The sequence below is a fragment of the Mesoplodon mirus genome (genome assembly GCF_964341445.2).
Source record: "Mesoplodon mirus genome assembly, chromosome: 20".
In the NCBI taxonomy this organism is placed as follows: Eukaryota; Metazoa; Chordata; class Mammalia; order Artiodactyla; family Ziphiidae; genus Mesoplodon; species Mesoplodon mirus.
In genome coordinates this window covers 13,948,703-13,967,669 of record NC_138996.1, presented here as the reverse complement: position 1 = coordinate 13,967,669, position 18,967 = coordinate 13,948,703, and the positions used below count along the sequence as shown (strand labels likewise).

At 39.7% G+C, this 18,967-nt stretch overlaps 1 protein-coding gene across 3 annotated transcripts in view; it reads left to right on the top strand.

Moving 5' to 3' along the window:
- Nucleotides 1-18,967, top strand: part of UNC5D (unc-5 netrin receptor D) — a gene marked incomplete at its 5' end in the record, with an annotated part of 606,527 nt that overhangs the window by 332,490 nt on the left and 255,070 nt on the right. For all 3 annotated transcript variants that reach the window (XM_082608626.1, XM_082608624.1, XM_082608625.1), the window contains one exon: nt 9,997-10,215. In XM_082608626.1, the coding sequence (XP_082464752.1) occupies nt 9,997-10,215 (219 nt within the window). The remainder of the gene's footprint in view (nt 1-9,996; nt 10,216-18,967) is intronic.

Here is an 18,967-nt window from a genome sequence, read left to right as displayed (position 1 = left end):
TATTAAAGTAAGTCATCACCACTACCCCACACCCCAATCCCCTCCAGAGGATGGGACTTGTCAGCAACTTTAAAAAAAAATTTTATTGAAGTATACTTGATTTATAATGTTATGTTAATTTCTGCTGTACAGAAAAGTGATTGTTACACATATATTTTTTTTTCATATTCTTTTCAATTACGGTTGTCAGCAATTTTTTTTTAATTTTATTTATTTTTTTATACAGTAGGTTCTTGTTAGTTATCCATTTTATACATATTAGTGTATACATGTCAATCCCAATCTCCCAATTCATCCCACCATCCCCGCCCCCAGCCACTTTCCCCCCTTGGTGTCCATACGTATGTTCCCTACATCTGGGTCTCTATTTCTGCCCTGCAAACCGGTTCATCTGTACCATTTTTCTAGGTTCCACATATATGCATTAATATACTGTATTTGTTTTTCTCTTTCTGACTTACTTCACTCTGTATGACAGTCTCTGGATAGATCCATGTCTCTACAAATGACCCAATTTTGTTCCTTTTTATGGCTGAGTAATATTCCATTGTATATATGTACCACATCTTCATTATCCATTCATCTGTCAGTAGGCATTGAGGTTGCTTCCATGACCTGGCTATTGTAAATGGTGCTGCAGTGAACATTGGGGTGCATGTGTCCTTTTGAATTATGGTTTTCTCTGGGTATATGCCCAGTAGTGGGATTGCTGGGTCATATTGGTAATTCTATTTTTAGTTTTTTAAGGAACCTCCATACCGTTCTCCATAGTAGCTGTATCAATTTACATTCCCACCAACAGTGCAAGAGGCTTCCCTTTTCTCTACACCCTCTCCAGCATTTTTTGTTTGTAGATTTTCTGATGATGCCCATTCTAACAGGTGTGAGGTGATACCTCATTGTAGTTTTGATTCGCATTTCTCTAATAATTAGAGATGTTGAGCAGTTTTCATGTGCTTCTTGGCCATCTGTATGTCTTCTTTGGAGAAATGTTTATTTAGGTCTTCTGCTCATCTTTGGATTGGGTTGTTTGTTTTTTTTAGTATTGAGCTGCATGAGTTGTTTATATATTTTGGAAATCAATCCTTTGTCCATTGATTCGTTTGCAAATATTTTCTCCCATTCTGAGGGTTGTCTTTTCATCTTGTTTTTAGTTTGCTTTGCAAAAGCTTTTAAGTTTCATTAGGTCCCATTTGTTTATTTTTGTTTTTATTTCCATTACTCTAAGAGGTGGATCAAAAAAGATCTTGCTGTGATTTATGTCAAAGAGTGTTCTTCCTATGTTTTCCTCTAAGAGTTTTATAGTGTCCGGTATTACCTTTAGGTCTCTAATCCATTTTGAGTTTATTTTTGTGTATGGTGTTAGGGAGTGTTCTAATTTCATTCTTTCACATGTAGCTGTCCAGTTTTCCTGGCACCACTTATTGAAGAGACTGTCTTTTCTCCATTGTATATCCTTGCCTCCTTTGTCATAGATTAGTTGACCATAGGTGAGTGGGTTTATCTCTGGGCTTTCTATCCTGTTCCATTGATCTATATTTGTTTTTGTGCCAGTACCATATTGTCTTGATCATTGTAGCTTTTTAGTATAGTCTGAAGTCAAGGAGCCTGATTCCTCCAGCTCCGTTTTTCTTTCTCAAGATTGCTTTGGCTATTCACGGTCTTTGGCGTTTCCATACAAACTGTGAAATTTTTTGTTCTAGTTCTGTGAAAAATGCCATTGGTAGTTTGATAGGGATTGCATTGAATCTGTAGATTGCTTTTGGTAGTATAGTCATTTTCACAATGTTGTTTCTTCCAGTCCAAGAACATGGTATATCCTCCATCTATTTGTATCATCTTTAATTCCTTTCATCAGTGTCTCATAGTTTTCTGCATACAGGTCTTTTGTCTCCCTAGATAGGTTTATTCCTAGGTATTTTATTCTTTTTGTTGCAATGGTAAATGGGAGTGTTTCCTTAATTTCTCTTTCAGATTTTTCATCATTAGTGTATAGGAATGCAAGAGATTTCTGTGCATTAATTTTGTATCCTGCAGCTTTACCAAATTCATTGATTAGCTCTAGTAGTTTTCTGGTGGCATCTTTAGGATTCTGTATGTATAGTGTCATGTCATCTGCAAACAGTGACAGTTTTACTTCTTTTCCAATTTGTATTCCTTTTATTTCTTTTTTTCTCTGATTGCCATGGCTAGGACTTCCAAAACTATGTTGAATAATAGTGGTGAGAGTGGACATCCTTTTCTTGTTCCTGATCTTAGAGGAAATGCTTTCAGTTTTTCACCATTGAGAATGATGTTTGCTGTGGGTTTGTCATATATGGCCTTTATTATGTTGAGGTAGGTTCCCTCTATGCCCACTTTCTGAAGAGTTTTTATCATAAATCAGTGTTGAATTTTGTCAAAAGCTTTTTCTGCATCTATTTAGATGATCATATGGTTTTTATTCAATTTGTTAATATGGTGCATCACTGATTCATTTGCGTATATTGAAGAATCCTTGCATCCTTGGGATAAATCCCACTTGATCATGGTGTATAATCTTTTTGATGTGTTGTTGGATTCTGTTTGCTAGTATTTTGTTGAGGATTTTTGAGTGTATATTCATCAGTGATATTGGTCTGTAATTTTCTTTTTTTGTAGTATCTTTGTCTGCTTTTGGTATCAGGATGATGGTGGCCTCAGAATGAGTTTGGGAGTGATCCTTTTTCTGCAGTTCTTTGGAAGAGTTTGAGAAGGATGGGTGTTAGCTCTTCTCGAAACTTGTTTTGTTTTTTTGTTTTGTTTTTTTTTGCAGTACATGGGCCTCTCACTGCTGTGGCCTCTCCCGTTGCAGAGCACAGGCTCCGGACGCACAGGCTCAGCAGCCATGGCTCACGGGCCCAGCCGCTCTGCTGCATGTGGGATCTTCCTGGACTGGGGCACGAACCCACGTCCCCTGCATTGGCAGGCGGACTCTCAACCACTGTGCCACCAGGGAAGCCCTTCTCGAAACTTTTGATAGAATTCACCTGTGAAGCCATCTTGTCTGGACTTTTGTTTGTTGGAAGATTTTTAATCACAGTTTCAATTTCATTACTTGTGATTTGTCTGTTCATATTTTCTATTTTTTCCTGGTTCAGTCTTGGAAGGTTATACCTTTCAAAGAATTTGTCCATTTTTTCCAGGTTGTCCATTTTACTGGCAAAGAGTTGCTTGTAGTGGTCTCTTAGGATTCTTTGTATTTCTGTGGTGTCTGTTGTAACTTCTTCTTTTTCATTTCTAAATGTATTGATTTGAGTTCTCTCCCTCTTTTTCTTGATGAGTCTGGCTAATGGTTTATCAATTCTGTTTATCTTCTCAAAGAAACAGCTTTTAGTTTTATTGATCTTTGCTATTATTTTCTTTGTTTCTATTTCATTTATTTCTGCTCTGATCTTTATGATTTCGTTCCTTCTGCTAACTTTGGGTTTTCTTTGTTCTTCTTTCTTTAGTTCCTTTAAGTGTAAGGTTAGATTGTTTGAGATTTTTCTTGTTTTTTGAGGTAGGCTTGTATTGCTATAAACTTCCCTCTTAGAACTGCTTTTGCTGTGTCCCATAGGTTTTGGATCATCGTGTTTTCATTGTCATTTGTCTCAATGTATTTTTGATTTCCCTTTTGATTTCTTCAGTGATCTCTTGGTTATTTACTAACATATTGTTTAGTGTCCATGTGTTTGGTTTTTTTTACGTTTTTTTCCCTGTAATTGATTTCTAATCTTATAGTGTTGTGGTCAGAAAACATGCTTGATATGATTTCAGTTTTCTTAAATTTACTGAGGCTTGATTTGTGACCCAAGATATGATCTATCCTGGAGAATTTTCTATGTGCACTACAGAAGAAAGTGTAATCTGCTGTTTTTGGATGGAATGTCCTATAAATATCAATTAAATCTATCTTGTCTATTGTGTCATTTAAAGCTTGTTTCCTTACTAATTTTCTGTTTGGGTGATCTGTCCATCGGTGTAAGTGAGGTGTTAAAGTCCCGCAGTATTATTGTGTTACTGTCAATTTCCTCTTCTACAGCTGTTAGCAGTTGCCTTATGTATTGATATGCTCCTATGTTGGGTGCATATGTATTTGTAATTGTTACATCTTCTTCTTGGATTGGTCCCTTTATCATTATGTAGTGTCCTTCCTTGTCTCTTGTAACATTCTTTATTTTAAAGTCTATTTTATCTAATATGAGTATTGCTACTCCTGGTTTCTTTTGATTTCCATTAGCATGGAATATCTTTTTCCGTCCCCTCACTTTCAGTCTGTATGTGTCTCTAGGTCTGAAGTGGGTCTCTTGTAGACAGAATATATATGGGTCTTGTTCTTGTATCCATTCAGCAAGCCTGTGTCTTTTGGTTGGAGCATTTAATCTGTTCACATTTAAGGTAATTGTCGATACGTATGTTCCTATTACCATATTCTTAACTGACTTGGGTTTGTTTTTGTAGGTCCTTTTCTTCTCTTGTGTTTCCCACTTAGAGAAGGTCCTTTAGCATTTGTTGTAGAGCTGGTTTGGTGGTGCTGAACTCTCTTAGCTTTTGCTTGTCTGTAGAGCTTTTGATTTCTCCATCAAATCTGAATGAGATCCTTGCTGGGTAGAGTAATCTTGTTTGTAGTTTCTTCACTTTCATTATTTTAAATATGTCATGCCACTCCCTTCTGGCTCATAGAGTTTCTGCTGAGAAATCAGCTGTTAACCTTATGGGAGTTCTCTCATATATTATTTGGCGTTTTTCCCTTGTTGCTTTCAATAATTTTTCTTTGTCTTTAGTTTTTGCCAATTTGATTACTATGTGTCTTGGCGTGTTTGTCCTTGGGTTTATCCTGTATGGGACTCTCTGTGCTTCTTGGACTTGGGGGGTTATTTCCTTTCCCATGTTAGGGAAGTTTTTGACTATAATCTCTTCAAATATTTTCTTAGGTCGTTTCTCTCTCTCTTCTCCTCTGGACCTCTATAATGCGAATGTTGTTGCGTTTAATGTTGTCCCAGAGGTCTCTTAGGCTGTCTTCATTTCTTTTCGTTCTTTTTTCTTTATTCTGTTCCACAGCAGTGAATTCCACCATTCTGTCTTCCAGGTCACTTATCCATTCTTCTGCCTCAGTTATTCTGCTATTGATTCCTTCTAGTGTATTCTTCATTTCAGTTATTGTATTGTTCATTTCTGTTTGTTTGTTCTTTAATTCTTCTAGGTCTTTGTTAAACATTTCTTGCATCTTCTTGATCTTTGCCTCCATTCTTTTTCCGAGGTCCTGGATCATCTTCCCTATCATTATTCTGAATTCTTGTTCTGGAAGGTTGCCTATCTCCACTTCTTTTAGTTGTTTTTCTGGGGTTTTACCTTGTTCCTTCATCTGATACATAGCTTTCTGCCTTTTCATCTTGTCTTTCTGTGAATGTGTTTTTTGTTCCAGAGGCTGCAGGATTGTAATTCTTCTTGCTTCTGCTGTCTGCTCTCTGGTGGATGAGGCTGTCTAAGAGGCTTGTGCAAGTTCCGTAATGGGAGGGACTGTTGTTGGGTAGAGCTGGGTGTTGCTCTGGTGGGCAGAGCTCAGTAAAACTTTAATGTGCTTGTCTGCTGGTGGGTGGGGCTGGGTTCCCTCCCTGTTGGTTGTTTGGCCTGAGACAACCCAGCACTGGAGCCTACCCAGGCTCTTTGGTGGGGCTAATGGCAGACTCTGGGAGGGCTCATGCCAAGGAGTACTTCCCAGAACTTCTGCTGCCAGTGTCTTTGTCCTCACGGTGAGACACAGCCATTCCCCCACTCTTCAGGATACCCTCCAACACTAGCAGATAGGTCTGGTTCAGTCTCCTGTGGGATCACTGCTCCTTCCCCTGGGTCCCTATGCACACACTACTTTGTGTGTGCCCTCCAAGATTGGAGTCTCTGTTCCCACAGTCCTGTCAAACTCCTGCAATCAAATCCCGGTAGCCTGCAAAGTCTGATTCTCTAGGAATTCCTCCTCCCGTTGCCAGACCCCCAGTTTGGGAAGCCTGACATGGGGCTCAGAACCTTCACTCCAGTGGGTGGAGTTCTGTGGTTTGTGTTCTCCAGTTTGTGAGTCACCCACCCAGTAGTTATGGGATTTGATTTTTTTTTATCGCGCCCCTCCTACCGTCTCATGTGGCTTCTCCTTTGTCTTTGGATGTGGAATATCTTTTTTGGTGAGTTCCGGTGCCTTCCTGTCAGTGATTGTTCAGCAGTTAGTTGTGATTCCGGTGCTCTCACATGAGGGAGTGAGAGCACATCCTTCTCCTCCTCCATCTTAAACCAATCAATCTGGTTATCAGCAACTTATACACCCCAGCTTGGAACTTCTATAGGCAACTTCCCAGCCTGATGGGTTAAGAAGGGGCTACTTTCCTGGGGTAGCAGCCTTCTTGTTGCAAGGGTGGCATGTGAAGGGCAGGGCAGTGCTATACCAGCAATTCACGTCTGAGCCTGGTGAGGATCCTGGGGAGGGGAGGGGGTGAGAGGGATCAGTATAAGACAAAGAGCACTCCTAACACTTCACTATACATACAAAGCAAACAACAACAAAAAAAGGAAAATACGTAACTTTTCTATTTTCACTTACTGTATTTCATTTCTTAGAATGCAAATAAATGGTAATACATATAGAAATGTATACCCACAGTGTCTCACCTTTCCACTCTTTCCTTCATAAATTGATTTTTTTTGTTGTTATTTTTTGCTTTCCTGGACCCTGGCCTGTTTCCTATACATGCATGATATTAACGTGGCCTCAGTAATAGTTAAGATAGAATGTTACATTCTGCCTCTTTTTTTCCTCCTCTGAACATTGATTCTTTTTTTTTTTTTGCTGTACGCGGGCCTCTCGGTGTTGTGGCCTCTCCCGTTGCGGAGCACAGGCTCCGGATGTGCAGGCTCAGCGGCCATGGCTCACGGGCCCACCCGCTCCACGGCATGTGGGATCTTTCCGGACCGGGGCACAAACCCGTGTCCCCTGCATTGGCAGGCGGACTCTCAATCACTGCGCCACCAGGGAAGCCCTGATTGCTTCTTTTGTTGTTGTTGTTCCTTTTTTTAAAATTGAAATATAGTTAATTTACAATGGTGTATTAGTTCAAGTGTGTAGCAAAATGATTCACTTATACATATATATATATTTTTTTGTTTTGTTTTGCTCTGTACCTAGATTCCTTTCCACTACAGGCTATTACAAGTTATTGAGTATAGTTCTCTGTGCTATACCGTAGATCCTTGTTGCTTACCTATTTTATATACAGTAGTGTATATATGTTAATCCTAAACTCCTAATTTATTTCCCCTCACCCCGTATTCCCTTTGGTAACCATAACTTTGTTTTCTATGTCTGTGAGTCTCTTTCTGTTTTATAAGATTGACTGATTCTTAATGGAGGTCCTTGAGATAGCCAGGACACTTACAGCCAGTGTTTCCATTCCACCCTCCTGCTCTCTGTTTTAGATGAAGACTGAACTTGTTATTTTATCTAATGGGGATTTACTAAAATAGCAGGAAGGTAACCTAATTGCTTTCAGATCTCTCTGTTTTGTGACTCTGATGGTTAAAACTCCATTTATCTTATCATCCAATACCTTTGTATGTCATTTTACTTAAGCTGGTTAAATGTGGTCTCACTATTTACTTACAAATTGGTTTTCTGTGACTGCCACCCCATGTCAGTAGTTACCTCTGACATTTATGCATTGTTACTAATTAAGCAAAAACACCTCATTCAGTATTTAGCACCTACACCCCTGTTGACTCAGGCTACCACCACGGGGCTCTGCATATATTCTTTATCAGGTGACCCTTTTCTGCAGCAGTGAATTACTCTGGACAGAACCCAGGCCCTTGATGGGAGTGTGAGCTGTTTGATGCCCACATAAAATCTTCTAATACCTTTGTCATTTCCTCTAATGCATGGATTTACAGAAGCCTGAGGGGACTTGGGTATTTATTGAAGATGGAAATTGCTGTGAGCAGTCAGTAACAAAATGAATTAATATATATTTTATGAAGTCCGTTGTAAATATAGTTTAAAACATTAAAAAAACACCTCTCAGATTCTATCCTGAAACCCTGCTTATTCCCCGTGATATGTACACATTTTATTTTCTGAGGGAGTTTATCTAACTTTTATAACTTAAACTGTTTGCTCTCTTATTATTTGGAATATTTGCGTTATGATGCTTTTTTGGTCCTTCTGTGAGTTAGCTTTTCTATTACAAATGCACTTGAAAGCTTATAAATCTCAAACTCTTTAATATGTGCGGCCTTTTCCCCCCTTAAGTTGATACATTTAATGAAAAAACGTTTGGAGTATCAAACTATTGTGTTTAATTCATTTCAGTGGGATGACATTGTGCTTATGTATTCCCGTTGGCAAGCAGTCTTTTTCATAATTTATTGTCTTTTATTTTCTTCCTTATGCAAACATATAATTATAGGCAGTCATTCCTCAGGTGTCCTAGTCCCCCCTATTTTACTTATTAATTCTCTCTACAGGTTCTTAAAACAGGACATTCCCCCTAATATTGTGAATTATGTTTATCCTTCATAGTGCTTACTCATTTAGGTTATTGACTTGAGTGGGAATAATAAGAGGCTCTGTTTGTTCAGAATTGCATCGATGGCACCCGGGAAGCTGGGTTAGGACACAGAATGCACCTGGTCTCCAGGCTCTCTCCTGTTGAACTAGATTGTTGTTCCAGTGGTTTCATTCGGTCCCTTTCTCCAGCTTAGCCTTAAAGACTGATTTGCTTTGAATGGGAGTAATCCTCTCTGGGGCATAGTTGATCTGGTTATTGAAATCTTTGCTTGATTTGTTCTTTCTCTGGAATGGCCATGGGAAGGCACAAGATAGCGTTTCTCTTGGTTATGCTCCACATTGCTCAGCAGTTACATCTTTCTTCCCTTGACTTTGTGCTCGTTTCCTGGGACTTACGTCCTTGCTAAATGGAGTGAAGAGACAATGAAGCAAAGTCTTGGCTTATGCTTTTTCCTTTTCGTATAGTTTCTCTCCACTCATCAGTTCCCTATACTTGGGGAGACTCACATCTGTTTCTTCCCTTTGAACAGATGTAACTGTAGATATTAAACTAAAAACTTATAGCTTGTGATGATTTGTTTTAGTTCTTAACCTTAAAAGTGAGGTAGCTTTTGGGGTCAGGAGTGCTGGGTGTAAAGAATGATGATCAGGGCTTCCCTGGTGGCGCAGTGGTTGAGAGTCCGCCTGCCGATGCAGGGGACACGGGTTCGTGCCCCGGTCCGGGAAGATCCCATATGCCGCGGATCGGCTGGGCCCGTGAGCCATAGCCGCTGAGCCTGCGCATCCGGAGCAATGGGAGAGGCCACAACAGTGAGAAGCCCGTGTACAGCAAAAAAAAAAAAAAAAGAATGATGATCAAAGACAACCAGAAGAAACATGTATTCCTTTTAGAAGGTTTAGTAAATTTTGGGAAGAAACGCTATCCAAGGTAGAATACCAGACAATCTCCAAAGTTTCACAGGTAAAGAAAGTGGACAGTTTGGAATCTTTTGGACATGTCTTATGATCGACCACCCTCCACCAACATCACCAGTATTTACACTCATTTATGGGAAAGCCAAATCTATTCCGTCCATTATTTCAAAGTTTTGAGGCAGCCTGGGCCCCTCATTGAACCCTTCACCAGACTGAATCTTAAGATTTAGCCTGTCACCCCACAGATGTTTATCTCAGGTGTTTCAGCAAAGGCAGATTCAAAACTGTAGTTTGAGAGGGTCTCCTATTCATGTTTTCACTTGTCCAGTAATACTGGATGTGTGTCTGTCTGAAGGTACGATATCATGCGAATTCAATCTCGAGAAGATAATTCATCTGCACAGGCCTTACAAGCATGCTGTGTTAGGACGCAGAGTTTTCCAGCACAGATTATTAAAGCAGGTTGTTCTTTTTGGCCTGATGTATGCGCTGTCAGTGTAGACTGTGTTCTAAAATCTTCTTCAATTTCACAGGAACCGACAATGGCGAAATCCTCCCTGAATCCATCCCTTCAGCTCCTGGGACACTGCCTCATTTCATAGAGGAGCCAGGCGATGCTTATATCATCAAGAGCAACCCCATTGCACTGAGGTGCAAAGCAAGGCCAGCCATGCAGATATTCTTCAAATGCAATGGCGAGTGGGTCCATCAAAATGAGCATGTCTCTGAGGAGAGTCTGGATGAGAGTTCAGGTAAGAACGGGAAGCAATCAGAACCACCTACGGTAGCTTCTCAGATTCTCACATTGTTATATGACTGCTTAAGCCACCACCATTACCTCATTTGAATGAGGTCATAGTAACATCATCTTTGGAATATCATGTACAGTCATATCTTTAAATGACTCCACAGCTTCCTTGCCTAGTGTACTCCAGTATGGTAGAGGTTTTTATTTTCCTGCTCTATATAACTTTAAGACCTAATTTTGTATGGAAGTTAATATTCTCACTGGAAATAAAACCAGGCATTCACCGTTTTCATTTTTCTGAATTCTAAATACTTTTTCAAGACATAAATCTTTCACCAAACACCTTTTTAAGCAGCATAAATTCAGTTTCTCTAATCTTTCCTCCTGGATATTATTTTTGTGTGCTTCATTCTCCACAGTTGGTGGTTTCTGTGTCGTCTTTAAGTTCTTTTGATTACTGTGTAATGATAGAGCCCAAATTAGAAAACCAAATTTGGATATGATAGGATCTCCAGTATAAAAGAATTTCAGGACTATCTTTATTGGCTTGGCCAATTTGGCTGATGAGGAGTTATGATGAGAATAGTGATCATACTAGCTAATGTTTGTTGAGCACTTACTATATACCAGGCCCTATCTAGGCATTTGATAGACATTATCTTACTGTCTTTTCAATAGCTCTCTGGGGTAAATAATGCTGTCACTGCCTTCTTATAGATAAGGAAACTGAGGCTCAAAGAAATTAAGTAAACTATGGGCTTGTGCTGGATCTGACAGTAAGATCATTTGACTCAACTTTAAAAATTTATAACTTTTATATTTTAACATATAACAGAAAGAGTATATGCTTTTGAACTTAGTCCCCTCAGACTAACTGAAAATTTAGCCTCATCCTAAGTCCAGTCTGGTGTCACCCTAGATTATTGATTTTATTAGTTCTGAACTTATTCACTAGATGTCAGATTTTGAATAAGTCAAAAAGCCTGAGTATAATTAAGAAGTTTCAAGATGGCTTAATTTATTAACTGTATACCAGTGCTGTTTAATAGGCTAGTCCTTTCAGAGTATTCCAAGAAGGGTAGGAGGCAAACACTGATCTCTAGACCTTCATAGCAACTAATAGGTATAAGACCAATACACCTGTAAGTGCAGTACAAATGAAGTTATGATAAATGTCTGAAGAGAGGTAGATGGTGCTAGGGAGGATTTTTTAAAAAATCATGTCTAACTAAGACTCTCAGGAAAGGTGTGGAAGCTATAGTATTTGAAAGGGACATTGATGAATATGTAATTCAATTAAGCATAATTGATGCTAAACCCTATGGGGGAGTGAGGAGTCTCAGTGGCCAACATTAGCAATTGAAAGGTCAACATTAGCAAATGAAAGAAAGCTGAGTGTATGTTCCACTCAGCTTGATTTGCTTGAAATATGAAATAGATGTAGGAGACAGCAGCTGATAGCTGGAAAACAGCTCAATCAGTGGCATAAAAGACCTCAAATATCGGAGCAAGGAGTCTTTTAGTTAATTTTATGGATATTTTGCTAATGGTGGGTGTTGATTATATCGACGCATGGGAATGCAGTGGCTTTGAAGCTATGCTTCAGAAGATGAATCTAGCAGAAGCCTTGGGAATGGTAAGGAGAAGTAGGAATGGGGAAGTTAGGAGACTGGGATAATTCAGTTGAGAAAGTAAGGTCTGCTTCTCGAGCAATGGCCACAGAAATAAGAACTAGATGTCTGATGTGAGAAACACTTCAACAAATCAGACTTAATAGCTGAATGAATAAATGAATGAATGGAGAAATAAAAACTAATCTTTTAACAGAAGTGAAAGGGTTATGCAGTTAATATTAGTAATCACATTAGCAAGGAGAAAAGTCTAAGATCATTGTTTGGAGAAACTGAACTTGAAATACTTATGGGGTATAATGAAGAGATGTAGATCTGGAACTTGGTAGAGTTCAGAGATAGAAAAGTAGATTAGGTAATCATCAATAAAGAATGAAGCCATGGACATGGAGGAGTTGTCAGGAGAGAATGGGTAATATGACAAGAAAATGGAACTAGAGGCACACCTCCCTAAGGGTCAGGAAGGAGAAACATCAGCAGCCAACAAAGAAGTAAGCAGGGTATGCTGTGTTCCAAAGCAAAAGGAGAAAATCATTTCATAAAGATCTTCAGGAATTACCCTGGCTCTACTTAGGAATCAATGAAAAAGGAGGCAAAGAACTAAATATATATATCAGCAGTGCTAAACGTTATGCAGTTCTGAGCTGATTTGTGTTTGTAGTATGAATGCATCAAAAGGTAGAGAAGCACCTAAAATCTTATCACAATTCCTTATCCATTCCACTTTGGAACTAGTATGAGGAAAAAAACAAAAAGGCTTGTTTTAGAGATGCTGTTCCTCAGACCAAAAGCATGCTTAGAATTTAGGAATCTAAGTGTGAGAATGGGAAGGGATCTCAGTGGTAAACCTAACAGCCATATTTTATTCATGAAATAAAAGGTTCCAGGAGATACAGGTATTCATGGTATAGTTCTTTCTAGAACCCAGGTCTCCTGATCTTCACTTTAGATACATTTCCTTGACACTATAAGCCACCTTTACATACTTATTCCTGTGGTCTCCTTCCCAGTCAAGATATTGACAAATTCCCTTACTGACATAAGGGTGGGTTTCAGCACCCGGCTCAGTATTTCCTATCATGAATCTGTCTAGTGTTTAATTTCCCCAGTATATAATCCAATACTGTTCCATTGGAGTTTCTTTATTCCTGACCATTTCAGCCATCTCTCTAAGGGCCAATCCCTTATTCTATGTTGTGTTTCTGGCCCTGTTAAAGTTTATAACAACCAAAGATATGGAGACATTTCCAGGATTCCAGGTATAGTTTCCTTCTTTAAAGAGGGATTTGGCAAAAACAAAGCAAAAGAAGAGGACAAATTGAATCTTGGTGCCAGGAAAGTTTCTGCTTCTGTGCTCCCAAGATTGGGATTTTGGAGAGACCTAGGTGAATTGACCTGGTGTTGGAGAGTAAGTCACAAACAACAGCTATCTCACTTACCTTGGTATGAAGACTTCCAAGAAGACACTTGACATTTTGGAAGAGAGCAGCAAAGGGAGCAGCGTTTCCCATAGGAGCAGAAGCCTATAGAACAACGGTAGAAAGGTTTCTGTCTCTTATATTCAGTTAGTCCACCCGGAGAGGGGCTCAAATACTGGTAGCGCCATGGGGCTATGTGTTTTATCCGCAGACATTGCTGCCCTAGATTTGCCCAGTAATGAACTTAAAATAGCAGAACCCCTTAGGGTAAACTGCTCCAAATAAAAGATAGGAAGAACATTGAAAAATGATCAACTATTATTTTATACCACGGCTAGAAAATCCTATATCCGTTCTCATTTAAAGACCTCTTGATAAGTATTGCAGGCCAATTTAACACTCTACCCTCTTGTAATTTCACAACATTCTGTTTTGTTATTGCTTCTCCCTTTTAATTCCCTTAGCATTGCTGGGCAACTCCATGTTGCCCAGCAGCGTTGATTACATTCTCTGCCTCCATGTAAAAGACTCCCCTCTTTGCTTCCTTTAAAAAAATAAGACCAATAAAAGTCTCAAATTTCAAAGGAACTGGGAAGAACAAAAAAATCATAAGCGACAAAATCTGAAGAGTTTATACACTGATTTAAAAAATAAGCTGTTGAGAAAGAATTTTAACAGCTACCTTTTGGAAGAGAATTTAATAAGCACAACCGTTTCTTCCAAGTCATTTTGACTGAATCAATAGGAAATGTCTCTCCTTAAAACTGTTTTTCTTCTGTGTGGTTAATGAAAATCACTGTCTACCACACACTGCAATTATGTTTCCTAAGCTCTGTAGTAATAGTGGAAAAGTGGAAACTGGAGCAAGATGAGTGGAGATATTAGACCCAAAACTAATGCCTAAGTGTAATTAAGGTTGGAAACGAAATGGCCTCAGGTATTGAAAAATAGATACATTACTTCCCCTGGGTTCTTCAGCGTGGAGTTGGAGCATAGGGATTGACTACCTTTACAGCCTTAATGGCTTTTGATGGGGTCTGAAAAATAATTCCTGCCAGTCCAGTGGGAGTGAATGATACCGAGAGACCAAGGATAATGGGAGCACGTTTGACCAGAGGTAGAGAATGTTCCATGCTCTTTTAAGAAGTTGAAAGTAACTGCTTCAATATGTTTGCCCAACATGGTCTCTATTTCTAAAATCCTAGAGAACTTTGATTCTTTTTACTTATAGGTTTTCTTTCTTCACAGAACTAATGGGAAATGCATAGGACCTGGGAGTGTTGGGAGTCGACACAGAATCTTTTGTATTTCCAAATTGGAACAATAAATCCTTTCAGTTGTTAAAGGCTGCAAACTGCCTTTGGTCTCTCTGGCAATTTGGCCCCGTCATCTAACAGTTCAAATAAGAAGAAAAAGGATTGTATGTTTTCATGCAATTTAGCTTGGAAAACCCAGAGCTAGAGTTCTTTCCTGCAGAAAGCACAATTTATTTGACGTGAGTTACTGTGTTTGCACAGACATGGCTATACCTCTTAGTAATGTACACTTTTAGTTCTCTGCACAAGCCAAGCGATCCTCTTTCATTTGTTCTGCCTCATTTCATTTGGAAATATGGGAAGTCTTCTTCCTTGTATTTTTCCTCTGTTAGCATCTGGAGTTGAGAGGCAATCCCAATTCAGGAATCATGCCCCTGAGAAAGGGGTGGATTGTTCAGTAATGCACAAACACGCGCGCACACACACACACACACACACACACATATACAGAGAAAAACAGCAACAACCAGCAAAACGCATCCTTGACAATCAGGATAATGTAGCCTGTGGGAAGCTTGAGTTATCAGTAAGCTAAACCACTTCTTTACTGTTCAATAAAAACGGAGTTCCCTTAACAAGGCTCCATGGTTTTTATTCTGCCTTGGAGATACCAAAGTCTAATGAGTGGAATAATGCGTATTTCAGTATGTTATGGGAAAAGTCTCAACTCCAGTAGACTAATATTTCTTCTTAAAGAATATCATTTCAGGGATTTCATTGTGTGTGATTTCCTTAAACAACTGGAGTCACTCTCTGGAAAGAAAAGGCTAATGGATTGTGTTGAGAAAAGGGAGAAGAGTAGAATAAAAAATGTATTAAATCTTTAAAGTTTGTATCTAAGAACTTTGCTCTGCTGGTGATGGGGATGTGAATATAGTATCCTCCAGAAAACCATTAATTTGAAGTTACCTTCAAAGATTCACAAATCACCAAGGTGCATTTGGGAAGCATATATTTGAGACCACAGAACACAGCAGTAATCCATCTCTGAAGTGTTCCATTGACAGTTTGTGGGTTTAAACCCCACAACTATAGAAACGTTCTCCGACCCCACCCCAGATTTCATCCTGTTCATCACTCTGCTGCTCAGGGAGGAATAACATATTCTAAAAAGGTTTTCAGGAAAATATTATGAATTCCTTCCAAAAACTTGCGACAGAGCATGAAGACCTTGTGTCTAATTTAAGCCTTTCCTACAAAAAGATAGAGACCGTTTACTATCATTTCACTCATAGCAGAGATAGAAGGCAGCTAACCATTTTGTGCAATTTAGTAACTTCCTGATATTGGCCAGAGATTTGTTCTAAACCCTAAACTCTTGAAGAGTGTCTTTGGACTTTTTTATAGTCTTTCCTGTTCATACAACATTTTAAATGGTTTTTTTTTTTTCTAATTTGAAGTGGGAATTATAAGGATATTAAAAAAAAAAGATGGTCTGGTGATTAAGAGCATGGATATTAGTGCAAGATGATATCTCCTTTTTTTTTTTTTTTTTTTTTTTTGCGGTACGCGTGCCTCTCACTGCTGTGGCCTCTCCCGTTGCGGAGCACAGGCTCCGGATGCGCAGGCTCAGCGGCCATGGCTCACGGGCCCAGCCACTCCACAGCACGTGGGATCTTCCCGGACAGGGGCACGAACCCATGTCCCCTGCATCGGCAGGCGGACTCCCAACCACTGCGCCACCAGGGAAGCCCGATACCTCCATTTTTGAGATCTGGCTCTCCATTTACAGACTTTTTAAGGTAGATAGTTCTTTAGCATCCTTTCACCTCGGTTTTCCCATGTATAAAATGGCAGTTACAAGTATATCTACCCCATGGAACTATAGCAGGGGTCGTAGAACCCAATATACATGACATACCCTGCTCAGGATCTGGTGTATAGCAAGTACACTGTCAAGGTTAGCCTTCAAAATGATAAATATAAAACTGCAATTTTTTTAAAAATGGGGTAAGTGGCTGGTGATTATGCTTCCAAAAACAAATAGAAAATTATGAACTTTTACAGTTCCAGAAAGATAAAGGGGCTAGTACTATTAACAGGTAAATCATTGTCTCTCATAGAATGACATTTTATTTGCCTGTGGTTCACTCCCTCAGTTTACATTTCGTCTTTGTTATTCTCAGAGCCCCTGGTATCGCCATGGGAGATAGACTTGGTAGGATGTATGCCCTGACCTCGGGATGATCTACTAACAGGAAGTAGTTTTAGTGACTGCAGGGATGGAAATCACGAGTGTGGTTCCCACAAGGTGTGAGTATGAGGTCTGAGTGAGTCAGTCAGGGGATGCTGTCCTCTAACCAACCCTCCCCTCTCCACTTCTGCCTTTTGAGTTGCCCTCCTCTGTGTTATCAGACAACACTGCCGAGTTAATTTGCTTTCCTCTGCCAGACATCTCTGTGCTGATTAATTTTTATCTCCAGTGAGGACGAAACTGGAGAGCTTGGGTGTATCCTTAGTTTCTGTACTTAAGACTGAACTTGCAGTGCTTCTGAGGAACATGTGGAGTGGTTGTTATCCAGGGGAAACTATAGAGTATTCATTAGGCATTGTGCACTTTCAAAGGAGGACTATTTTTTTTTATCAAAATACATTTTAATCTTGTTGCTAGGATGAAGTGGCAAAAGACATTTAGCCCTAATTAAGCATCTGCCAGTAAAATGAAATATGGTTCTGCCTTTTAATTATCTACATTTAATTTGCTACTTTCAGTAGCATGTTGGCTTGAAGACATCTAAGCTCCCCCAACAAACGGAGGCACAGTTCCCTGAAAAGTTTTCTTGTATCTCAAAGTTTTAAAACTCCGAATATGGATCAGATTCATGTGTCTTTACCAGAGCCTTGCCCTAGACACTGAGCTAAATACTGGGTGAAGACAGAGCCTTCAAGTCAAAGGTAGGACGGCAGCCATTCCCAGAAGCTTTTGGTGATGCTGTGGAGAGGTTAGAAGCCCCTCTTGTGTGATCTTGTAGCGGTCTCTGCTTCTGTCATAGCAGCTGTCACATCACATTGGGACAGGTTGAAGTGTCTCCTCATCTAGCCTGCAAGCTCCTTGAGGACGGGAATCTTGATCATTTACTTTGTCACAGTATCTTCAACACCTGGCAAAATGGCAAGCACATGTGAGGCACTCAGTACAACTTTTTGAAAATAATATATGTTGTAAACTGTATGACATCTTTGATCTATTTCCTATGATATGGAACCTGCAGCAAAATAATAATTATAATAAGAAGAATAATAATAGCATGGTTTTAAGATGAAATAAGATAATGTATGTGATGACATTAATAAAAGTAAAGGGCCATACAAATGGTATAATAATTAATCAGTAATGATAATATGTTATTCAAAATATGGGGGAACTTATTGTTCAAGCCTATTTTCTAGGCTCTAAACCTGGGCTAGTAAGAGACAAATGAAAAACATCTCCTTAAGTAAGTGGTGGACTCACTTCCTGCATCTGAGTGGGCTGTTTTCCGTCTTCTTAGGAACAGTGGAGTAAGGTGGGCCTATCTCAGAGCCAAATCCAGGCACCAGAGGTACTGAGATACCTAAGGAGATGACGGTCTATTAGAGAAGGCTCTTGAATAGGAGATGGTTGCTTTTCATAGGCTGTTTGATTTTTTTTCCCTCTCTCCCCAAACTGAGCAAGGCCCCATGCTACTCATGAAGTTGTATTAGAATAGTTCTTTGGGGCTTTGTCTGTGGAAGCTAATTACATAGAATCATTCTCTGGGTTAATCCCCAATCATGAAACATCACAGTGCAAAAAAAAAACCAGGCACGGAGTAGGTATAACACTGGGCTAAAATGGTCCAAGGAGACAGGCATAGTGACTAGCATGAGAAAACAATTCACCAAAGCCTAGTCTGCTAGCCTCTCACTGCTTTGGTGTGGTTTGGGAATATGACAGGAGGAAGAGAGATTCTCATCTTTTTTCTTGAATCTAGTTATTTTATTATTATTTTTTTTTTGTGGTATGCGTGCCTCTCACTGTTGTGGCCTCTCCCGCTGCGGAGCACAGGCTCCAGACGCGCAGGCTCCGCGGCATGTGGGATCTTCCCGGACCGGGGCACGAACCCGTGTCCCCTGCATTGGCAGGCGGACTCTCAACCACTGCGCCACCAGGGAAGCCCTTGAATCTAGTTATTTACTTTAGTAAGCCGAGTATCCTACTACAGAGAACTTCCAGAGATTGGACATCAAGTTGTGATGAGTGGTGCATCTGAGAACTGGTTGGCAGCAGTGACCACGGCTGGGCTGCTGATGAGCTTCGTCGAAGTGTGATAATAAGCAGTAGATCAGAGGCAGGGGGCACTGTCTGCAGTTGGCATGGTGCTGAATATTAAGTTCTCTTCCAGAACTCTTTTCTACAGAATAAGTTAGGA